General features: G+C 38.3%; 1 protein-coding gene across 1 annotated transcript in view; it reads right to left on the bottom strand.

Annotated features, from left to right (window-relative positions):
• The window catches only part of LOC126278093 (putative helicase MOV-10), a 280,795-nt gene that overhangs the window by 12,792 nt on the left and 241,662 nt on the right, over nucleotides 1–26,341 (bottom strand). The window contains exons 16-18 of the mRNA XM_049977939.1: nucleotides 20,270–20,421; nucleotides 8,495–8,625; nucleotides 7,832–7,952 (exon numbers count right to left, since the gene is read on the bottom strand). Coding sequence (XP_049833896.1) covers nucleotides 7,832–7,952; nucleotides 8,495–8,625; nucleotides 20,270–20,421 — 404 coding nt within the window. The remainder of the gene's footprint in view (nucleotides 1–7,831; nucleotides 7,953–8,494; nucleotides 8,626–20,269; nucleotides 20,422–26,341) is intronic.

Here is a 26,341-nt window from a genome sequence, read left to right as displayed (position 1 = left end):
ATGCCTTAATAAGATGTTGGCTGATATGAGGTCAATGTATGTTAATGTCTAACAGAGAAACTAGCATACAATACTGCTGATTTTGACATTCGCATATAATACATTGAAGCAAGACACTGCAAGTATTTACACAGTTCTTTGTGCCCCACGACTGCGAGGCCGAACTGACAGTGGAAACAATGTTCCTGTTTCAAATGTATAATACTCAGAAGGACTTTTTGGAACACTTCATCACCAGGACAGAAGAAGCAACACTATATATGAAGTCGAGAATTCTGATCCTTCATCAAGAAAACAAAAGCACAGAGATGTCGTTCATGTCCTCTATGTGAAGCTCTGATACAGCCCAGATGTGCAGATCAAAGATGGGAGGTTCAAGAAAACTGAAAACCCACTCTGAGGTAAGGAAATTTGATGGGGGTGACTAGCTTTGAGTTTATTTATTCAAATTCCATGGGACCAAAGTAAGGAGCAAATGTCCAAGGTCATGAAATGTGTCAGTACATGAAATTGCAACATAAAAGTAATAACAGATAAAAATAAAATGTTTATGAGCCTGAAAAAAGTAAATCCATAAGTTTAAGTAAACACAATCAACAATACAACAAGAATCAGCTAATTTTTCAAGGAACTCCTCAACAGAATAGAAGGAGTGGCTCAAGAGGAAACTCTTCAGTTTTGATTTGAAAGCGCGTGGATTACTGCTAAGATTTTTGAATTCAAGTGGTAGCTTATTGAAAATGGATGCAGCAGTATACTGCACAGCTTTCTGCACAAGAGTTAAGGAAGTCCGGTCCAAATGCAGGTTTGATTTCTGCTGAGTATTAACCAAGTGAAAGCTCCATATTCTTGGGAATAACCTAATATGGTTAACAAGAAATGACAGTAAGGAATATATATATTGAGAGGCCATTGTCAAAATACCCATACTCATGAACAGGGGCCGACAAGAGGTTCGTGAACTTACATCACCTATTGCCCAAACTGCCCATTTCTAAGCCAAAAATATCCTTTTAGAATGGGAAGAGTTACCCCAAAATGTAATACCATATGACATAAGCGAATGAAAATAAGCAAAGTAGACCACTTTTCGTGTTGAACGATCACTCACTCCAGATCCGTTCGAATAGTAAAAATGACAGTATTAAGTCTTTGAACAAGATACTGAACGTGGGCTTTCCATGACAGCTGACTATCTATCTGAACACCTAGAAATTAGAACTGTTCAGTTTCACTATCATATGCCTATTCTGTTAAATTAAATGTCAGGTTTAGTTGTATTGTGTGTTAGAAACTGTAAAAACTGAGTCTTATTGTGATTTAGCGTTAGTTTATTTTCTACAAGCCATGAACTTAGGTCATTTACTGCACTATTTGAAACCGAGCCAATGTTGCACACAATGTCCTTTACTACCAAGCTAGTGTCATCAGCAAACAGAAATATTTTAGAGTTACCCGTAATACTAGAGAGCATATAATTTATATAAATAAGGAGCAGGCGTGGCTCCAAAACTGACCCCTGGGGCACCCCCTACTTGACAGTACCCCACTCAGACCCCACATCACAGCCGTTATCAACACTGAGAATAATGACCTTTTGCTGCCTGTTGCTATAGTAAGAGGTGAACCAATTGTGAGCTACTCCCCCATATTCTGTAATGGTCCAACTTCTGGAGCAATATCAACACAATCAAATGCCTTAGTTAAAAAAAAAAAAAAAAAAAAGGTCAACCCTTCAAAACCTTTTGTTTAACCCATCCAGTACCTCAGCGAGAAAAGAGAATATAGCACTTTCAGTTGTTTAACAACTTCTAAAGCTAAACTGTACATCTGATAGCAAATTGTGTGATACAAAATGATCAATTATCTTTACATACACAGCCTTTTCAAGAACTTTTGCAAACACTGGTGGCATAGAAATAGGTCTAAAATTATCTACATTATCCCTTTCGCCCTTATTATTTCCTAGAGGAAAAATTACAAATATAGCTAAATACAGAGCTAACATGTACAGCAAAGTACTTTAATATTCTGCTAGACACTCCATTATAATCATGAGAGTCTTTAGTCTTCAGTGATTAATTGCTGACTCAATCTCCCTCTTGTCTGTATCACAGAGGAGTATTTCAGACATCAATCTTGGAAAGGCCTTTGTCAACAAAGTTATACAATTCCCTGTAGAAACTGAATTTTTATTTAATGCAACAGCAATGCTCAGATAACTATTAATAAATACTGTACATATATCTGATTTATCAGTAACAGAAATATTTTTACTGTGAACTGACTTTATATCGTCGATTTTGTCCTGTGAATTAGCTATTCTATTTGCATACCACATACTCTTTGCCTTCCTAATAACATTTTTAAGCACCTTACAATACTGCTTGTAATGGGCTACTGTAGCTTCATTGTGACTACTTCTAAAATTTTGATATAATTCTCGCTTTGTTCTACAAGATATCTTTATCCCACTAGTCAGTCACCCGGGCTGCCTATTCAGGGTGTATACGCGGACAAGGAAAAAAAAAATTCCCGGATTTCCCGGTTAAAAATACACTTTGTCCCGGGTGAAAACACACTTTTTCCTTGTGAGCGACAGTATATTTTCCCTTTAAACTACGAAACTTATCAGTCCTTTGAATGGTTGTGGTTTTATACATGGGTGTTGAATTTCCCGGCACTTTAGAAAACAAAACTCAGGGAAAAAGACACGTTTCACAAATATGTACGCTGCGTGTTTTTGTATTACGAAAGTATACATTGGATTTCCACCAAACACCGCATGTTACTTTCCGAATCATTGAAATTGAGATTTCGAACTGCTTTTGTAAGCCGTTCGTAGCTCATGTCAGGTGATCTCGCCAGCTGATGACAGCGGATATTCAGAGCATAGTCAACCAAGAGCAACATCACTGTTAAGTAGCACGAATGCACAAACAGGGAAAGTTAATAGTTTAAGTTAATATACATAGTGTTGCTACAAGAAAAGAAAAGCTTTCACATACAATGTTGATCTTTTCTGCGCGTGTTACACTTTAAGATATATCACACAAATGTGCCAGTAAAATTTTTAATAATGACATAAATGTCTGATCTTCAGGGTTCGAAATTATTCTAAATGGCTTGTCATCAAAGAGTTGATTTTTAAATGAGAGTCAAATGCTCAGTGATTTAAGAAATTCATGGTATATTCTCCCATAGAGTTCAACTTACGTAAAAGGACATTTACTTTGAAAGTAACGCTTTTCAAACTACCATTCGCAATATCTTCCCGCGACCTGTAAGAAACAGGTTCGTTTCAGCAGTTGCCAGAGAGCGCAGATAGCAGACGACACCATGCTTGCGCTGCTACAATGACGTAGGAAGCCCGTATGTACGTACGTGTAAAACATTGAAAGATCATACATTATCTCATAAAAGAAACAAGACATCAGAGGATACTCCAAGAGAATCGGAATTTCATGAACCATACTAAAATGTCCAGATTCCCAATGAAGTAGACCTCGACCTGATATTAAGCTTTTCAGTGTGATTTTCAGGACATAAATTTTGTTGGAGCACCAGTACTATATTATATCTTGTTTGGTTATTATGGCATAATGCCATACATGCTAGAAGATGAAAACGTGCACCTGAAATGCAGCGAACAGTTGAAACTAGCCAGTACTGTGGAATTAAACATTTCGTTTCCCTTTGCGGAAAAGGTTAATAAATGTCATATTTCGTTAGCAAACAGACAAACAAAAAACTTATTTGTTCTGCAGGACAATTAATACAATACTTGACTGTAAGAAAGGTGGAAATAAAATAAAATCCAAAACTAATAACATATTGTAGCCTTCCATGATTATGTGAATATTTTAATTCACTTGATAGCTCCTGGCCACAGATGTCCGTTTTGTTTTCATCTGACGGAAGAGTAAACGAAGGGGAAGCAGAAAAATCACCAAATGTAAATACGGGTCACGTGGAGACTACCCTCTATAACTCAGACTGTTCTGCGCATCAGCCCTAAAAAGCTGATAATTCAAATAATACACAAGACTGGTGTGGTTTCTCAAGCTGATTACGTCACTTTCGTCACTGTCTGCTAGATAAAAGTAAATAGGACTTTCTAATATTGCAGCAATCATGTAACACTCACTGAATAAACAAGACTGTTTTGGCACAAATGTTCATTTTTATAATACGATAGAGTACGAGGTGCATTCAAGTTCTAAGGCCACCGATTTTTTTTCTAATTAACTACTCACCCGAAATCGATGAAACTGACGTTACTTCTTGACATAATCACCCTGCAGACGTACACATTTTTCACAAGGCTGACGCCATGATTCCATGGCAGCGGCGAAGGCTTCTTTAGGAGTCTGTTTTGACCACTGGAAAATCGCCGAGGCAATAGCAGCACGGCTGGTGAATGTGCGGCCACAGAGAGTGTCTTTCATTGTTGGAAAAAGCCAAAAGTCACTAGGGGCCAGGTGAGGTGAGTAGGGAGCATGAGCAATCACTTCAAAGTTGTTATCACGAAGAAACGTTAACTCGATGTGCGGGTGTGTTGTCTTGGTGAAACAGCACCCACGAACGCACTTTCGACACATCCATAACTCCATCAACACAAGTCTCCTTCAATTGTCGATGAATTTCAATTGGTTTCACACTACGGAAATTCAGAAAACGAATGATTGCATGCTGTTCAAGTAAGGAAAACGTCGCCATTTTAAGTATTTAAAACAGTTCTCATTCTCGCCGCTGGTGGTAAAATTCCACCTGTCATACGGTGCTGCCATCACTGGGATGTATTGACAATGAATTCGGCCTCATTTTAAAACAATGCGCATGTTTCTCTCTCTTTCCAGTCTGGAGAAAAAAAAAAATCGGAGGCCTTAGAACTTGAATGCACCTCGTATAATCCACGAAGTACCAATATCAAATGCCTACAAGGGCTATTCCAAGCAGAAAGCTTTATGTTAGGAAATAGTTTCAGATTTCATTCATATGCACCAGTTTCTCAAGCATGAGATCGAAAAGAAGTATTAAGAAATTTTTATATAAATTTGAAATCGTCATACTCTTCCATAATTTGTATTATGGCCCTGTTTCTTCTCCTTCCTTGCGCGCTCTCTCACACGCACTTACCCGTGCACGCACTCGCACTCATACGTACTCACCCGCGTGTATGTTTTTCATAATGTTGTTGATATTTCAACATGGACTTTCAATTGTGATTTGCAAATAAAAATCCTTAGTTACCGAAGAATTATACAAGACCATTAATAACAACTGTTTTTAAATTAACAATATTTCATAAAATATCAATACTTAAGAACTTATATTTGCAATATATACTAGAGTTTTGCATGCAGTATGTAATTAGAAAGAAGATGATATGCATTTTTCATAAAAATTATTAGATGTGTGTTAATTAGCATATATTTGATGCATTTTATATTTGAATAAAGTAGGTATTTGAACTGAAAGAAAAAAAAAGGAAAAAAGATAACAGCATGACTCGAACCAGTAATCCAATGATTACCCGATTACAATCCTCCAATGTTTTCAATTGAAAAATGCATCCTGTGACGAAGCATAGGTTTAATTTTAGTAAATTATTCTCAGAAATATAAAAATACAGTAAATGAAGCAGGCAAAAAAGAATACAAACGTCTCAAAAATGATATCGACAGGAAGTGCCAAATGGCTAAGCAGGGATGGCTAAAATGGGAGATATGATACTGTGTGAAGATGTAAATAAAACAGAAAGAAACTTCCACATGGGAAAAATATATTAAAAACAAAGATTCCAAGACTTACCAAGCGGGAAAGCGCCGGCAGACAGGCACATGAACAAAACACACAAACACACACACAGAATTACGAGCTTTCGCAACTGGCAGTTGCTTCGTCAGGAAGGAAGGAAGGAAGGAGAGGGAAAAATGAAAGGATGTGGGTTTTAAGGGAGAGGGTAAGGAGTCATTCCAATCCCGGGAGCGGAAAGACTTCCCTTAGGGGAAAAAAAGGACAGGTGTACACTCGCACACACACACACACACACACACACACACACACACACACACACACACACACACACACATCCATCCGCCATACTGTGTGAAGAGTTTGACAGAGAGCACTGAAAGACCTGAGTCAAAACAAGGCCTCAGGAGGAGACAGCATTCCATTAGAACTACTGACGGCCTTGGGAGAGCCAGTCCTGACAAAACTCTACCATCTGGTGAGCAAGATGTATGAGACAGGCGAAATACCCTCAGACTTCAAGAAGAATATAATAATTCCAATCCCAAATAAAGCAGGTGCTGACAGATGTGAAAATTACCGAACAATCAGTTTAACAAGTCACAGCTGCAAAATACTAATGCAAATTCTTTATGGAAGAATGGAAAAACTGGTAGAAGCCGACCTCGGTGAAGATCAGTTTGGATTCCGTAGAAATATTGGAACACGGGAGGCAATACTAACCCTACGACTTATCTTTGAAGCTAGATTAAGGAAAGGCAAACCTACATTTCTAGTATTTGTAGACTTGCAGAAATCTTTTGACAATGTTGACTGGAATACTTTCTGTCAAGTTCTGAAGGTGGCAGGGGTAAAATACAGGGAGTGGAAGGCTATTTACAATTTGTACAGAAACCAGATGGCAGTTATAAGACTCGAGCAGCATGAAAGGGAAGCAGTAATTGGGAAGGGAGTAAGACAGGGTTGTAGACTCTCCTCGATGTTATTCAATCTGTATATTGAGCAAGCAATAAAGGAAACAAAAGAAAAGTTCGGAGTAGGTATTAAAATCCATGGAGAAGAAATAAAAACTTTGAGGTTCGCCGATGACATTGTAATTCTGTCAGAGACAGCAAAGGACTTGGAAGAGCAGTTGAATGGAATGGACAGTGTCTTGAAAGGAGGATATAGGATGAACATCAACAAAAGCCAAACGACGATAATGGAATGTAATCGAATTAAGTCGGGTGATGCTGAGGGAATTACATTAGCAAATGAGACACTTTAAGTAGTAAAGGAGTTTTGCTATTTGGGGAGCAAAATAACTGATGATGGTCGAAGTAGAGAGGATATAAAATGTAGACTGGCAATGGCAAGAAAAGCGTTTCTGAAGAAGAGAAATTTGTTAACTTAAAGTATAGATTTAAGTGTCAGGAAGTCATTTCTGAAAGTATTTTATGGAGTGTAGCCATGTATGGAAGTGAAACATGGACAATAAACAGTTTGGACAAGAAGAGAATAGAAGCTTTCGAAATGTGGTGCTACGCCGAAGAATGCTGAAGATTAGATGGGTAGATCACGTAACTAATGAGGAGGTATTTAATAGGATTGGGGAGAAGAGGAGCTTGTGGCACAACTTGACTAGAAGGGATAGGTTGGTAGGACTTGTTCTGAGGCATGAAGATCACCAATTTAGTATTGGAGGGCAGCGTGGAGGGTAAAAATCTTAGAGGGAGACCAAGAGATGAATACACTAAACAGATTCAGAAGGATATAGGATGCAGTAAGTACTGGGAGATGAAGAAGCTTGCAAAGGATAGAGTAGCATGGAGAGCTGCATCAAACCAGTCTCAGGACTTAAGACCACAACAACAACAACAGCAACAACAACAACCACCTCAGAAAACTGCAAGGTTGGTTTTCTCAAGAAATTTTGAGAGTTGCATTGAACTGCTTTGGCATATTGATATTTTAGCTCTGAACTTCACACACTATAAAATATAAAAAATTACAAAAATTTGATTGCCATGTGGTCACCTTGTCTTTTGATACTTACACTTCTCCACACATTAACATTTAATTATGCTTAATTTACCTGTCTGATGTAAGGGGCTATAATTCCAATGTCAGTCTGCTTCAGTTTAACATTTGCTTTTGGCCCTGTCAATTTGTCAACATACTTTAGTACTTGGGTAACCTCATATCGATTGAAATGACTGAAACAGAAGACAATGAATATTGTTCTTTAAATTGTCAAGGAAAACAGTCGACTCTAAAACAGTAAATTAAGGAGTTCAAAAGATATTTATCAAAATGTTCAAAACAGTGTAGATACTCAGTGACACAACTTTAATATTAATGATAGCAAGAAAATCAATGTGACACAAAAAAAAAGTAAATTCAAGCAGGAACTGGATATCCGCATTTGAAAAGAATATGCAGTTGGAGCAATGATTTTAGCAATCATGTGGGCACCAATGAAACACAGACTCCAGAAACTTGTTTATTGATCCACAATACACTCCTTAAACAGTACAGCAACAGGAAGAACCTTTAGATATGTTAGTGAAGCTAAGAAAAGGAGAGAAGGTAAAAGGCAGAAACGGTGGGTAGAACAGTGATAGGAGGGTTGAAGAAGAGCAGCTGTAGAGGGATGGGAGTGAAGTGGAAGGAAGTGGAGGGGAGAGAAGTGGAAAACTTTATGAGGCAATATATCATGTTATTGTTAAAAATGTAATGTAATCAACTAGTCAATTACCTGGGAGACTGTCCTTCTCGTTGTTCATGTCCAATGATTCCATGAAATACCACAGCACGACCCCCGCTTTCACTACCATTTAAAGCGAAAGATAACACTGGGTCATTACGAACACTGTCTGGACACCTTTCCTACAACCAAAAATAAATGAAATAGTATACATAGAACAGCGAACTCTGAGTGGAAATATATTGATGAGAGACACTGAGGTAAGGAAAAGGATTTCTTTGTATGATAATGAAAAATACTGTGGAACAAGTGAAGATAACCATTCATGCTACATTGATAATGTTTGTGGTATTACTCAGCAAAATAAACTGGTTACACATAATGCCTACTACCTTGGTCACATTTCAACTGAAAATTGGGTGCATTTTTACCTTGCAGGGTGTGCACCGAAAGCATTCATGAAAATTAATAATGGGAAATACTGAGGAAAGTCATGTAATTTTGCTTTTGATGTTATTGATTTTTCTGACAATGAGAACAAGAAAAGTGTGGTAAGGGCAACAAAGAAGGTAGCAGAAGGTGGAGGGAATTGTTGATAAGTGAGACTTGAGTAAATTCATTGTGTGCAAAAAGGAGGGACATGATGCTGAGTGGGGCAGGTTTCAGGCATCCGACCCAAAGCATTATTAGTAAAATGAACACAGTAAATATTTAACTGATGATGTAGTTAAACATATTCTAGGGAGGGGGGAACTCTCCAGGCTGAAATATCAACAACAATATAAGAAAAAGACAGCTTTCTCCTCACTGTAAAGATGACACAGTAAGTTACAGACAGGTACAACAAAAAGACACTTACACATTAGCTTTTGGCCACAGCCTTTGTCAGAAAAGGAAACACCCACATATTTATTCACACAAGCAAGCACACCTCACACAAGCAAGCACAACCGCCGTCTCCCGCAGCTTAGTCTGGTCCAAGCCACCAGAGTTGGTAATTATTGTGTGTGAGGTATGCTCACTTATGTGAATAATTCTGTGTGTGTGTGTGTGTGTGTGTGTGTGTGTGTGTGTGTGTGTGTGTGTGTGTGTGTGTGTGCCCCCTTTTCTAACAAAGGCTGTGGCCATTTCTTGTGCCTGTCTGTAACGTAACATATAATCTTTACGGAAAGTAGTAATGTCTCTTTTCCTGATATTGTTCGTCATCTTAGACAGCAATTTCTGCAGCACAATACGAGTTCGCATGGAAATGGACATCCAGGCTAACAAAGCAACTCAGAGAAAAACTGTTCATCATATGGGTTTTCATTTTGAAAGATGTGAGAACAAACAAGTCGTCATACGTGCACAAGAAAACACAGATGTAAAAAGAATGCACAGAGTTTTCTTGTTTGGAAAAGCAAATAAAGGTGTCATTAATGAATATCTCCATAGTCAGTTCCAAGCATTCACTGCGGGACACAAAGATATTGAGCACCTTTGATTGGAATTGTCCACTATGTGCTAGATAATATGTGCCTAGCAAAAATATAGGGGAGGGAAAGGATCTGCCTTCGTACAACAAACATATTAGGAAGTTGCTGAGAAAGCAGAGAATTTTGCACAGTCGTTTTAAACGTAGTCACTGCCCCATTGACAAACAGAAATTATGGGAAGTGAAAGCAGCTGTCAGAAGGACAATGAGAGATTCTTTTAACAAATTTGAAAGCAATATTTAATCTGCAGATTCCAAAAATAACCAAAACAATTTTGGTTATACGTAAAATCCATGAACGCGACAAGTAATTCAATACCTTCTCTTGCAGACAGTATATGTAATGCAACTGATGATAAACAGAAGGTTGAAATTCTAAACCTAGCTTTCAAAAACTATTTTATATATTAAAAACAAAGATTCCAAGACTTACCAAGCGGGAAAGCGCCGGCAGACAGGCACATTAACAAAACACACAAACACACACAAAGAATTGCTAGCTTTCGCAACCGATGGTTGCTTCTTCAGGAAGGAGAGGGAAAGACGAAAGGATGTGGGTTTTAAGGGAGAGGGTAAGGAGTCATTCCAATCCCGGGAGCGGAAAGACTTCCCTTAGGGGAAAAAAAGGACAGGTGTACACTCGCACACACATACACACACATATCCATCCGCACTTGGTCTGTGTATGTGCGGATGGATATGTGTGTGTATGTGCGTGCGAGTGTACACCTGTCCTTTTTTTCCCCTAAGGGAAGTCTTTCCGCTCCCGGGATTGGAATGACTCCTTACCCTCTCCCTTAAAACCCACATCCTTTCGTCTTTCCCTCTCCTTCCTGAAGAAGCAACCATCGGTTGCGAAAGCTAGCAATTCTGTGTGTGTGTTTGTGTGTTTTGTTAATGTGCCTGTCTGCTGGCGCTTTCCCGCTTGGTAAGTCTTGGAATCTTTGTTTTTAATATATTTTTCCCATGTGGAAGTTTCTTTCTATTTTATTTACAAAAACTATTTTATGGTAGACGACTGCAGCACCATTCCCCCTTTCAATTATCGAACAAATGCAAGGATGGCTGACATAGTGTTTAGTGTATCTGGGACTGTAAAACAGTTGAGATCCACAGACGCTAGAAAGGTATCTGGCCCAGACGGTATCCCCGGAAGATTTTATGTTGACAATGCTACAAATATAGCACCATTCTTATCCATCATTTATCCAAGATCATTGGAACAGCAGAAAGTTCCATGGGACTGGAAGAACGCCCAGGTCATTGCAAACTATAAAAAGGGTAGAAAATTGGATGCACACAATTATCGGCCAATTTCACTGACATCGATTTGTTGTAGAATCATGGAACATGTTTTGTGTTCAGACATATTGACCTTCCTGAAGTCTGAGATGCTCATCTGCAGAAACTAGCACAGTTTTAGGAAACGGCAGTCATGCGACACACATCTCGCCCTCTTTGTGCATGATATACAACAGGCTCTAGATACCGGCTCCCAGGTTGATGCCATATTTCTCGACTTCTGAAAGGCGTTTGACTCAGTTTCACACTGTCACTTTCTCCAAGAAGTGCGTGCTTACGGTCTATCCAATGACATGTGTGGTTGGATAGAAAGTTTTCTAACAGACAGGGAGCAGTGTGTCATCCTAAATGGGGTGACTTCAACAGAAACAAGTGTTACTTCAGCTGTGCCCCAGGGCAGCATAATAGGTCCACTGCTTTTTACGATTCACATAAATGATCTGGTTGATGGTATTGACAGCGGCATTAGGCTGTTTACCGATGATGCTGTAGTCTACAGGAAAGTAGTATCACATGAAACTTGCGAACAAATCAATGAGGATTTGCAGCAAATAAATGTGTGGTGTAATGACTGGCAGTTATTTCTCAATATTACCAAGTGTAACCTATTGCGTATAACAAGGCGAAAATCCCCACTAATGTAGGAGTACAAAATAAATGCCCATACTTGGGAAGAGGTAACATCCGTCAAGTATCTGAGTGTGACTGTTCGAAATTATCTCAAATGGAATGATAAGATTACAAAAGTAACAGGTAAGGCAAACTCTAGATTATGGTTTATTGGTAGAATCCTGAAGTGATGCAGTCCTTCAATGAAAGAAACAGTGTACAATACATTAGTTTGTCCAGTCTTAAGAGTATTGTTCATCTGTATGGAACCCTTACCAGCTGGGTCTGATTCAAGAGATTGAGACGGTCCAAAGAAGAGCAGCAAGATTCGTGACTGGTACATTTAGCCATCGTGAAAGCATTACAAATCTCATAGAAAGTTTGACATGGGACACACTTGCAGACAGACGGCACACTAAATGGAAGGGGCTGCTCACTAAATTCCAAAATTCGATCATCACCGAGGATGTAGAGCATATATTATTACCACCAACTTTCAAATCGGACAATGATCACCATTCAAAGATAAGGGAAATTAGAGCTCGTACTGAGGCATTCAGACAGTTGTTTTTGCCTCATGCGATCCGCAAGTGGAACAGAGGGGAGGAAAATATGACTGGCGCGAATTGTGCCCTCCACCACATACCGCTTACTAACTGCTGGAGTATATATGTAGATGTAGATGTATCTCCTGCCAATGCCAAGCTCTACTTGGCGTGTTAGCTGATGGGACTAACTAGGTTTGTTCGAATGAAGACACAGTGACTAATCACAACCATTTCCAAATTTTCTCTATTGCGCAAACGTAGTTTTGTGATTGTTGTGATCACCATGAAACGTTTGTCGATCAATATTTAGTGCGCTTTGGTGTATGGCCACTTGGAGCGCCAGTTGACACCGTCATTCACTTTGAGTTGCTCAAATGTTTTTAGTGTAAACACAGTGCTGGTTACAAATTTTATTCATGCTGAGCAAAACGTGTTACGAGAATTTATTCTCGTTGTCAAGTGCAGTATTTACGTATGTATTTTTTTACACATAACTGATGAGGCAGAGTACCTGATAACCTCAAAAAGACTACTACAGTGCAAGAGACTCAGAATTACAAACATTCCAACACCACACAAAATGCTTATGTACAGTCTTAGACATAAAAAATGACCACCAGCCGGTCGCCACAGAGACTAAGTCCGAGTCATTCACTTAAGGTGGCCAATAAAACTGACCACCCCTGACAACTCTAAGTCCGGCAAGCTACACAATCTGGCAACACTGTAAGATGTGGAAGTGTTAGGAGGAAGTGTTGTCTACTTCCAAGATGTTCTCGGAGTGAGTTAGGCCGGTATTACACTATCAAATTTCTTTGTCAAAGATTTGATCTAAGATGTGATCAAATTTTCCGTCAAATATATTTCACAAAGATCTTTGATGTAGCGCTAGAAGGGGTATTACACTGTCATCAAATTTTTCGTCAAAGTTCAAGATGGCTGACAACAACTTGTTATTAACCGCAGCAGTTGCACGTACCGCAATTGCATTGTGTGCACATTCGGAAAAGAAGTGGGGGAAAAAAAAGGAACCATACATACGACGTTTACAGTCTTAAATTCCTGGGATTACAACTTGATAATAAATTCAGTTGGAGGAGCACACCACACAACTGCAGAAACGCCTTAACAAATCTGTATTTGCAATTCGAGTGTTAGCAGACACAAGCAGCATAAAATGAAAAAGCTTGCATACTTTGCCTACTTTCATTCCACAATGTCATATGGGATAATATTTTGGGGTAAGTCTTGAAGTCAAACAAAAGTTTCAGAGTCCAAAAGCGTGTAATACGTATTATTTAGAGTAAATTCAATGACGTCCTGCAGAAACCTCTTCAAAGAACTGGGTATACTAACTACTGCCTCTCAGTATAATTACTCCTTAATGAAATTTGTCCTAAATAATATATCTCTTTTTCCAGCAAGCAACTCAGTTCATACATACAATACCAGGAACAAAAAGGATCAGATCAAGGACTTAAAAGCACTTTAGTTCAAAAAGGGGTCCACTACTCAGGAACAATCTTCTTCAATAATTTGCCAGAAAAACATAAAAAATTTAGTTAGAAATAAAGATCAGTTTAAAAGGAGCCTGAAAGACTTACTAGTGGCCAACTCCTACTCCATTGGCGAAATTTTTAATAGAAACGAATGATGTATTGTATTTATTCATACTATTATTATTGTTATTTTAGCTTAAAAAAATCGAAATATTCCACATCCACGAGGATCTCCTCAGCACGGATCTATGGAACGCAAAACTAATCTAATCTGGGCGAAGCCGTGGGTTTTACAACGACACGATAAAAGCATTTAACAAAACTTGTTACACGAGCTTACAGTAGAAGACGTCAAGTCGTACATCAATTACTTAAGAATGTATGAGCATACATCTCTGTGTGCTCAATGAAGTGTATCCTCATATCACAAAGCACAATATTCGCTTAAGAACTGCTACATCTTCAGAAGACAGGCTCACTGTAACACTCCCATTCTTTGCTACAGGAGAGGGTTATGTTATGTTATGTTATGTTATGTTAGGTCAGGTCAGGTCAGTTCAGGTCTCCAATCTTCTTAATCTATTTTTGTATTCAGGGTGCCTCACGTTGCAAAGCGCCTCATCAGCTTCAGACATCTCTATTAATTTTGTAGTTGTCGGCACACACCAATTGTATTTACAGTCAATGGTTATAAAAACACTACAGACGACAGAGCGCTGCAGCGATGCTAGCACTCCATGTGGTAACATGTCACAGTGCAGTGAACAGAAGACAAGCTATTTCTTTGATCAAATATTGGACGACACTTGACAAAGTCCCTATTACACTATCAAATATCTTTGACAATGATATTGGACAAAGATACTGGACAAAGAAATTTGATGGTGTAATTCTGGAACACACTCGAAAATACTATGAGCAAGATTCAGCAAGATGACGTAAAAATACTAATGGGAGACTTCAATACACTATTTGGGACAGAAAAAAACCTGTAAAAAATCATTGGTACCAATCCAACACACTGAAACGCTTAGACCAACGACACACGTCTGACTGACATTTGCCAACAATTCAACCACAAAAGGATGTCTTCCCACTTTAGGAAAAAACCAGTTCCCAGGTAACATGCTTGCCTATCAGGTGCAAGCTGCTTTCGTTTGCCTTTCAAGACTCGCTGAAAGCCAGATTTTTAATTCTTTTGTAGCACAGCTACAAGCAGGTAGATACAAACTCAATAAGGGAATCTTAAGACAACGCTCGAGCAAAATTTGTCTTGCTACTTTCAGTAACCCTTAGTGTCAGAGCGAAAACCTTACTGTACTGCCAAATTCATAATGCCACTTTTGTTTTCTGCTGACATATTTTTTGTTGTTGTGAATACATAATTTTGTCTATGAAGCGCCACATTTCCATAATACTTGCGAATGATACAGGAAATTAAGTAAATACAGATCTTTTCGAAGTCAAAAATCGGTAATATTCTCCTAATTTGTGTTAAAATATGCTCAAAGGTCTTACAGACACTTAATGCTTTATTATGATAGACTGCCGTCATGATGTTTCTTTAGTAAGATGAATTTAATTTGTATTAGTACAGTGAATATTTTAATTGCATTTTCCATTAGTTTACTAAACGCAACAGTAATCATAAAAGAGAAATTAACCAGCAGCAGAATGTTCTTTTATGATATCTAAAACAATCTGACAATGCTAAAGTTGTTTACAAATTCTATGCCAGTAAAAACCTACTGGTTCTAATGATGCCATTAAACCATTTTAGTTTTAAGAGTATTTTCGTCTCGAAATGAATTGCCTTGATGGTTGATCGATCAAGAGCGGGAAAGGTAAAATTTTACGAATATATGATGAGAGGGACAAATGCTTGAGAGAGGACTTCCGTATCAATACAAGTCCCAGAGAGACGACTTTCCTATTAATCTCCTGGATAGTTTTGTTTCTCAAATCAACAGAGTGCGTTATCATGCAGTAGCATAGGTGATGTAGTTTAGTTGCTCGATTTTCTTACACTATGACCGAAAGGTATCTCAGTTGTTCGCAACAAATTACAGTTGTGTTGCACACACCCCTTGGGGCAGAATTCTAACCCAGAACACATTTTTGGAGCTATCAGATGTAAAATATTATGTTCACACTACTCTTTGCTCGAGTTTACGTCTTTTGGTGGGGCTCAGCCTTTAGGAAGTTAATGATAAAGGCATCATAACACGTAACCAGTAACAGTACTGCATAGGAATGCTCAGTGAGCGAACTGATGATGTTCAATAATAGTCACTCCATTGATTTTTGTTGTTTTGAATTAGAGCATGCAGTATTCCTACACCTGACTTCTGAACTTTGCTTGTTGAATGCAAATGTCGCATGATGGTAAAATGGTAATCTATCACATATATCAGTAGTCGAGACTTCCTTAATGTGGAAAAACATTCATGCCTGAACTATCTTTGTTGAACAAGAACATCTTTTTCTGGCATATTCTTCCCAAAAGCACTCGCTCCACACATAGTTCAAATCTTTCTAGCTTCCTCCCCTGCATTCACCCCTCTGTTATACCAAAAGTAAACGTTGTGTTGCAGATGTTACACCTTTTTCCACTTGCATCTCAATTTTACAATGCTTAACTGTAGTTCATGATTTTCAAGTATGCAAAATCCAATGCTTAACTGCAAGATGACAACTAGAACTTCAAATTCGAAAATGACAGCTGATACATACACAGACAGCTTTGCGACACGTTCACCTGGGCGGCGACGGATTTCAGGTGGCGAGTGGCGTCTGGCCGGTAGCCGCTCCAGCACGAGGAAAGGCTCGAGCATAAGCTGTTATGATCACAACGCACCCATGAGCTGTCCTGTGGAATTGTTTCTGGAATACTTGTTATTGCTGGTGGGTAGAATGTTAAGCGAATTATCTTATTATCTTAGATGTTCAATCACACTCATAACTTTAGACCGAAATGCGGTAAAAGAAAAAAAAAAGAAGAAGAAGAAGAAATGTAGTTGGACGCGAACAGCCGACTATAAGTTTAGAATGCATGACTATTACCACTAGACCACGGGCTAACTCACTCCGAGAACATCTGAAGTGTACAACGCTTCCTCCTAACACATCCCCATCTTATAGTGTTGCCAGATTGTGCAGCTTGCTGGACTTAAAAGTTGTCAGGGGCGGTCAGTTTTATTGGCCACCTTAAGTGAACGACTCGGACTTTGTCTCTGTGGCGGCCAACCGGCAGTCAATTTTTATGTCTAAGACTGTACATATTTGTGCCTTACAATTAGAAAAAAATTCTCGAAACACTTAGTGCTAAGTATGAAAAAATATGTAACTAGTGCTGTATTTCATTATTTAAATAATGAATGACAGCTGCAGGCTTTCAAAAACATTGATTATGACATATTAAATTGAGTCAAATGTTCCTACTTCCCAGACAGTTATCAGTTCCAGTGACATCAGTAGTTTTTATTAGATAATAAACCTTCATTAGATAATAAACAAGTCCGTGACAAGTCTTTTGATGCCCGTTATGTGTATATATCATACATAAAGTTTCAGGTGGTATCTGTACATAGATTTTACAGCTGAAAACATTATTTCCCACATTTTCTGTTTTCCAGTATTTTACACCATTTTTTAAAAATCCTTTGAAAAGTGTAAAAGCGGGGTTTCACTTTATATTACAAAAGATTTTTTAGGAAAAAATGGAATATCAAAATTCAAGTGGCTAGTGGTTTAGATATGAACAACCTGCACAAGCTGAAACTTTTCTGGAAGAAGTAGTGGTTTATTTAGAGCAACCATGGACTCTTACATCTATACGGAGGATAAATGTCGCAAAGTGATAAAGTGCAAAGATATTGTCAAACAACAGTGCCAGACGACATTACCATGTTCTGAATGCAGCCTTATTTATGCGAACATATCCTCTACTATTATCACAGAATAACTTTGGAGTATCGTGGAGAGAGAGAGAGAGAGAGAGAGAGAGAGAGAGAGAGAGAGAGATATATGTACACACAATGAAAGGCAAGCTTTAGGCCTTAATTAATGAGCACCAAGTTTCTCCTCTTTATTCTAACCAGGAAATTTTGCAGGAGAATGGTTACCCTCCTATTGCTCCCAAACTATCTTGGCCTAAATCCTCTAGAACTCGTCTGGAAACTTGTAAAGAATAATTTCTCCAACTGACAGACAGCTAGAAAAATAGCTTTTGGAGCTAATAACTAAACTCATGGTCAATGAAGTCAGTATGCTTTTGTAGCTATAAAACTTGATTTTACTATTATAATACTATAAAGCAAGAAAGGTCATGTATTATGACAAAGTATTTGATGACCGCCAGAAGAAATATAATTATATGGACAGAAAAGCAGAAATTTTAATAAAAAATAACAACAGTTGGCAGGAATTTGAATAAAGAATTGGCATTACTGTCTGTGAATGGAACTGCAGGTTATGAATTGACAGACAGCTAGAAAAATAGCTAAATCATAGAAGGTTGTTTTACAGATACTGACAGCAAAGCATCAGCAGCAGCTGAGACAAGGTATATTGTACATCCTGTTTCTGCCCATTTCCTAAAGGAGTGCTTCACTCAGTGGCACTTGTATATAGGTGTGCAGTGCTGCACTCTAAAGAGTACTGGAGGGGGTGCTGTTGCTGGCTCTCTTCCCTGGAAGCTTGTCCTCATATTTAATTTCTTGATTGGGCTCTACCCTCATAACAAGTCCATGGTCAATTTCTTGTTTACATATATGCATAACCATTTACCTAGAGCTAAAATCAGTAATTTCCTGTGCACTGTAGGCAATCTTTGTAAATATATAGTGTCATAAGAGTGGAACTATCGAACTGCTGTCATGTTGTAACTAACATTCAATTTCAACATCTGGACACCACTTATGATCCTGATAAAGCAGGACAGTTACCAAACAGTCCACTAATGATGCAATATGGATGTCACATCAATCTAGATGCACTTGAAGATAGTGATTAATCTGAAACAGACTGTTGTAAATAAAGAATACTTATTATAAGCACCTATTTGACGTATCTAATCTAACAAATCACGTCATTATCAAGACCTATATTACACTGCTGGCCCTATAGAAGAAAAAAGTTAGAAATGGGTAAATCTGTGTCTTGTGATTATGAGACAGACATATATACAATGAGAGATATCATTCAATGAGAGATTTCTAGTACAATAGAGAAAAGCTGTTAAATTTTGCAACAAAAGCTGACAGTCAAGCTGTGCCGTCACAGCCCAAGTGGCTCTAAACATAAACTTGCTTGAAACTAGATGAGATACTCATGGTTCCAGCTATGATTTCACTATTTCTGCATCTCTATCAATACAAGAACGAGTACAACCTTTTTGAGGTGTGACAATGCCTGGGTGAGCACATCCAGAATTAAAAACGAGTTTCACAGTTGCTAATTTTTGAGTGCATGTCAATGTAGCAGATGTTAAAAATGGAGTCTACAGATGTGGTTGGTCATGAAAAACTCAGTTGAAAGAAGTTGTCGAATGGCAAATGAATAGTGTACTGAATACAACAGATGCATGATGGAAGAATACTGAACAGTCATTTGCAAGTAGGAAATGTTGTACACAACAATGATGCATTCTTGAAAGTTGAAGATTTACTCAAAAAATTTAGCACAATTTTGTTATTACAATTCTATAATAACTTTCAACAAAGGTCGCAGTAAACTAATAGTGACATCTCAGTCCACTGTGCTTCATGAACTACACTGAACCAATAATAATAATGAAATATTTCACAATCGACAATGAGATGAGTAATCCTCAATCATCAATGCAGTGAGCAGAGAGCTCCTGTATCAGATCCAATGCCACAAGAGATTGGCTGCACAAAAGTCTAAAGATTTAAGGAAAATTTTATGCTACACCAGAGTGCCCAAAATTATTTAAACATCACTACAGAATTTGAGAACCTGAACATGGCAATTTCCTCCTGGAACAGATTTACAAGGTTTATGAAATTGGACTCTCCTAGAAGGATGTGCTTATATGAACTTCAGCATCTCAACTTGACACAATTGACAACTTTTGAGTATCCACGTTTTCTGGTAATCAGTGTAGTTTCGGGTCTGCAATCAATCACAATAATCAGGAGCTTGCTGTATTTTCATGTAGTTAAAATATGGTCTTTTACTGAAGTTTGTATTTTGGGAGAATCTTCTCTTCTGACAACTCTAGAATTAATTAAAACTTCCAATTTTACAATGATTATATATATTGTGGATGCATAACTAAAATTCATTTGTAAAAAAACATCAACACAAATATTATCACAGAATTACAAAGACCACAAATGTAAAAAGTTTTTGCATTTATTCTATGAATTACCTGCAGGTTACCACCGTAAAACAACTCATTAGGAAGATGAAGAATATCTGGATGTGATCTGTAATTATAAACCAACTGTGTGATGTAAAGAGGGTCATAAGGTTCCTGATATAGCTCACATGTCTTCATTAGCCTCTCCAACATTGAGACTCCTGAAATGAAGCATTCGTAACAGAAAAATGTCAGTCAGTGCACACTGTCACAAACGAATTCACTCTAAAGCATATATTTTAAAACCATTAGTATGGTGGTAAAGTTTAGTATAATTTTATCAATATTACTTTATTAATATTAATTTCAAAAAGACACATTCACCGATCACAGTCATATTTCATTCTGCATAACTAATTTCTTTTCTATAGCACATCAGAGAAAGTGTCGCTCATTAAGAATATCACTGACTTTTCAACTTATTAGGTTCATGATACTAAAAGGTATCAGATAGATTATATAATGGTAAGACAGAGATTCAGGAACCAGGTTTTAAATTGTAAGACATTTGCAGGGGCAGATGTGGACTCTGACCAAAATCTACTGGTTATGACCTGTAGATTAAACTGAAGAAACTGCAAAAAGGTGGAAAATTAAGGAGATGGGACCTGGATAAACTGAAAGAACAAGAGGTTGTACAGAGTTTCAGGGAGAGCATACGGGAACAATTGACAGGAATGGGGGAAAGAAATACAGTAGAAGAAGAATGGGTAGCTTTGAGGGATGAAACAGTGAAGGCAGCAGAGGATCAAGTAGGTAAAAAGACGAGGGCAAGTAGAAATCCTTGGGTAACAGAAGAAATATTGAATTTAATTGATGAAATGAGAAAATATAAAAATGCAGTAAATGAAGCAGGCAAAAAGGAATACAATCGTCTCAAAAATGAGATCGACAGGAAGTGCAAAATGGCTAAGCAAGCATGGCTAGAGGACAAATGTAAGGATGTAGAGGCTTATCTCACTAGGGGTAAGATAGATACTGCCTACAGGAAAATTAAAGAGACCTTTGGAGAAAAGAGAACCACTTGTATGAACATCAAGAGCTCAGATGGAAACCCAGTTCTAAGCAAAGAGGGGAAAGCAGAAAGGTAGAAGGAGTATATAGAGGTTCTATACAAGGGCAATGTACTTGAGGACAATATTATGGAAATGGAATAGGATGTAGATGAAGATGAAATGGGAGATACGATATTGCGTGAAGAGTTTGACAGAGCACTGAAAGATCTGAGTCGAAACAAGGCCCCCGGAGTAGACAACATTCCATTAGAACTACTGACGGCCTTGGGAGAGCCAGTCCTGACAAAACTCTACCATCTGGTGAGCAAGATGTATGACACAGGCGAAATACCCTCAGACTTCAAGAAGAATATAATAATTCCAATCCCAAGGAAAGCAGGTGTTGACAGATGTGAAAATTACTGAACAATCAGTTTAATAAGCCACAGCTGCAAAATACTAACACGAATTCTTTACAGATGAATGGAAAAACTAGTAGAAGCTGACCTCGGGGAAGATCAGTTTGGATTCCGTAGAAATATTGGAACATGTAAGGCAATATAACCTTACGACTTGTATTAGAAGAAAGATTAAGGAAAGGCAAACCTACGTTTCTAGCATTTGTAGACTTAGAGAAAGCTTTTGACAATGTTGACTGCAATACTCTCTTTCAAATTCTAAAGTTGGCAGGGGTAAAATACAGGGAGTGGAAGGCTATTTACAATTTGTACAGAAACCAGATGGCAGTTGTAAGAGTCGAGGGGCATGAAAGGGAAGCAGTGGTTGGGAAGGGAGTGAGACAGGACTGAAGCCTCTCCCTGATTTTTTCAATCTGTATATTGAGCAAGCAATAAAGGAAACCAAAGAAAAGTTCAGAGTAGGTATTAAAATCCATGGAGAAGAAATAAAAACTTTGAGGTTCGACGATGACACTGTAATTCTGTCAGAGACAGCAAAGGACTTGGAAGAGCAGTTGAATGGAATGGACAGTGTCTTGAAAGGAGGATATAAGATGAACATCAACAAAAGCAAAACGAGTATAATGGAATGTAGTCGAATTAAGTCAGGTGATGCTGAGGGAATTAGATTAGCAAATGAGACACTTAAAGTAGTAAAGGAGATATGCTATTTGGGGAGCAAAATAACTGATGATGGTCGAAGTAGAGAGGATATAAAATGTAGACTGGCAATGGCAAGGAAAGCGTTTCTGAAGAAGAGAAATTTGTTAACATCGAGTATAGATTTAAGTTTCAGGAAGCCATTTCTGAAAGTATCTGTATGGAGTGTAGCCATGTCAGGAAATGAAACATGGACAATAAATAGTTTGGACAAGAAGAGAATAGAAGCTTTCGAAATGTGGTGCTACAGAAGAATGCTGAAGATCAGGAGAGCTTCTGTAAAGTTTGGAAGGTAGGAGACGAGGTACTGGCAGAAGTAAAGCTGTGAGTACCGGGCGTGAGTCGTGCTTCGGTAGCTCAGTTGGTAGAGCACTTGCCCGCGAAAGGCAAAAGGTCCCGAGTTCGAGTCTCGGTCGGGCACACAGTTTTAATCTGCCAGGAAGTTTCATATCAGCGCACACTCCGCTGCAGAGTGAAAATCTCATTCTGGATTAGATGGGTAGATCACATAACTAATGAGGAAGTATTGAATAGGGTTGGGGAGAAGAGAAGTTTGTGGCACAACTTGACGAGAAGAAGGGATCGGTTGGTAGGACATGTTCTGAGGCATCAAGGGATCACCAATTTAGTATTGGAGTGCAGCATGGAGGGTAAAAATTGTAGAGGGAGACCAAGAGATGACTACACTAAGATTCAGAAGGATGTAGGATGCAGTAATTACTGGGAGATGAAGAAGCTTGCACAGGATAGAGTAGCATGGAGAGCTACATCAAACCAGTCTCAGGACTGAAGACCACAACAACAACAGGTTCATATTGTACTCATATTTCACACAGTGTAAACAAAGTGAGGTTAAAATTGTTTTCAAACACTGTACTGAATCATTTGTACTGAATCATTTGTACCGAATTGATTGATTAATTAATGTGCACAAATGTGGCAGAGTTTTTCTTCTTATCACAGAAATAAAAATAATAGAAATGGAACAATTCATCCAGAAAGTTAGTTCCATTGTGATTTTACAGTAATGGTACTCTCTTTCAGCAGATTCATTTGTTCATTCATTTTGCGGGTTCCTCAAGTCTTCTTATCAAGGAGGGTCTTCACGGATGTTAAAAATACAATTGGCAAAAGTAGCCATTTCAGGCTACTTCTGTGAAGTATGAGGCATGTCCAGAAAGTAAGTGTACTCTTGACCATACGAGACTGTGGTTTTCTGGTTTTTTTAGAGTTGGCAACACTGTGGTAGAGGGAGGGATCCCTGACCAGAGCGAGCATCACAGGAACATGGTGGCACACAAACTCTTGTTGTAGTGGCCAGTTGTGTGAAAGCTGTTGGTAAGAAATCCCACCAAGTGTCAGCTACCTGCTATGATCTGATTTCCACTCTCAGAAGGAATACTACCTACTGAAATCTTCTGATGGATCAAAACAGTTTAGGATGAAAGCGTTATGAACAAAATGAGAGAGTTTAAATTTTGTAGAGAGTTTAGTGGAGGCAAAACTAATGTCCATAACAAAAAGAGGAGTGAAAGATCTTCCATTCTGTCTGATGTGTTGATGCAAAAATTCGAGGAAACCATTTGTGAAGACTGCCGATTAACAGTGGATGAAATTTCTGTGATGTTTCTAGAACTCTCTCATACGAGATACTCACAAAAACACTAGGATATTGGAAACGGTGTGCAAGATTGGTCCCATAACAGCTGACAGATCAGCACAAGAAAAGTTGGGTCAATAGCACTTGAGACTTTCTTGTGTGACTTGAGTGAGGATTTTCTGAGCTCTGTGTGACTGGAGATGAAATGTGGGTAGCTGATTACATGCCTGAGGCAAGACAGTTGTAACAATGTCATCATAGTAATTCTCAATCTGCCAAAAAATTCAAAACCACAATTTTGAGAAAAAACCTGGTATTGGTGTTTAGGGAGTGAAAAGGGATAATTTTGGTCAAAGTTCTGTCTCAGAGGGAGACCATCAATGCACAATGACACTGAGAGCCTAAAAATCTCAAAAGGAGCATGATTATGAGAGAGAGTGCTAGTTGCACTTTGCCTGCCTTCCCACAGCCTTGCCCACAAAGGTGCTCATGGATGCATTTGGTTGGGATCTTTTAAACCACTTCCCTGAATGAGTGGAATTAAATTTTAAAATTATGAACAAGTGCAGAAAGAGGTTCTTAAAAGGGGAAGGAGCTGGCGGGAGACTTCTTCAAGGAGCACACAAAGAAGCTTGTTCCACAGATCTCCACATGCGTTATGTGGATACATAAGGTGTTTAGTCTCATTAAACTCGTAAACGGTGGCAGCACTAGCAGCTGCTAATCTACTGATACCAGTAATTACTTCCAGATTACTTTATCACTATCCATCTAAGCAGAAAAACAGCTACTTTGAAAATAAATAACTAAAAGTAAATAACAAAGTAAATAAACAAATAAAAATAAATAACTTAATAAAAATAAAAGCCATTGATCTTCCTCTCAAATTACTCAGCTGCTGTTATTATGTAATACTTTCAAAGTATGCCTATATGCCATGCAAAAGTTGCTGTGTAGTGATAGAAAGGCATTTTCAAATATGAACAAAACTGAAATATTCATCCCATGTTAAATATACACTATCATTTGTTTTGGGAATGTGGGTAATACATAGACACAGTAATTTGTGAATATACTGTTAAATACAGGAAAGAAGGTAGACCACACCTATACCATCAATGATGATGTGACTAGAACTAGAAGACAAGCTTGAATTAAACTACTTTAGGCAAGTTATTTGAATGTTCCATGGATTGTACTTGTGATCTCATTCACCTGTGATCAATGAAGAGGGGCAGCAGCTTTTACAGTAGCTCCAAAGGAACAGTCTGGATGATTGACTAATCTGGCCTGGTAACATTAGACTACACTGCCTTGATATGCTGGTAGTGCAAACAAGTGAAAGCAAGGGGAAACTACAGCCTTCTTATTTTATTTTCCCAGGTGCAAGCAGTTCTACTGTATGACTTAATGTTAGCATCCCCTTGGATAAAATATATTGGTGGTAAAATAGTCCCACATTTGGATCTCCGGGCATGGACTACTCGGGGATGTTACAAGCAAAAGCAAAACTGGCACTCTTGAATATCAGAACCTTTCATTGGATAAGTAGGTTAGGGAATTTTGAGAGGGAAATGAACAGGCTAAAGCTGAATACAGTGGAAATTAGTGAATTTCAATGGCAGGAGATGGTTCAAATGGCTCTGAGCACTATGGGACTCAACTGCTGTGGTCATCAGTCCCCTAGAACATAGAACTACTTAAACCTAACTAACCTAAGGACATCACACACATCCATGCCCGAGGCAGAATTCGAACCTGCGACCGTAGCAGTCGCACGGTTCCGGACTGCGCGCCTAGAACCGCGAGACCACCGCGGCCGGCAATGGCACGAGAAACAGCACTTCTGGTCAGGTGAGTATAGCATCAGAGGTACAAAATCGAATAGGAGTAATGATAAAACAGAAATGAGCAGTGCAGTGAATGGATTTTCTTAGACAACACAGACAGAGCGATAGCACCCACCAACTACCTCCACAGAAGGTGAAGAAAATGAAAGAACATATGATGATAGACAGTTAAGGGAGATGGAAATTTAATTGTGATTAGGGACTGGACTTTGATAGTAGGATAAGGGAGAGTGAAAAATTGTAGAACATGGACTGGGGGAAAAGATATTATAAAGAAAGCCATCTGGTAAAGTTCTGCACAGAGAATAATTTAATCATCACCAACATTTGGTTTAAGAATAATGACTAAAGTTTTAATATGTGGGTGCAATTTGTGAACAATGGAATTTTGAAACCAGATTTTAAATGGTAAGACGTTTCCAGGAGCATATGTAAACTCTTCCTATATTTTTTTGGTTGTCAACTGTAAGTTTAAGCTGAAAAAATTGCAAAAAGATAGGAATTTAAGGAGGGAGGAC

The sequence above is a fragment of the Schistocerca gregaria genome, chromosome 6, assembly GCF_023897955.1.
Source record: "Schistocerca gregaria isolate iqSchGreg1 chromosome 6, iqSchGreg1.2, whole genome shotgun sequence".
Taxonomy (NCBI): domain Eukaryota; kingdom Metazoa; phylum Arthropoda; class Insecta; order Orthoptera; family Acrididae; genus Schistocerca; species Schistocerca gregaria.
Note: the sequence above shows the minus strand (reverse complement) of the source record. Positions and strands in the feature narration are given on the sequence as shown.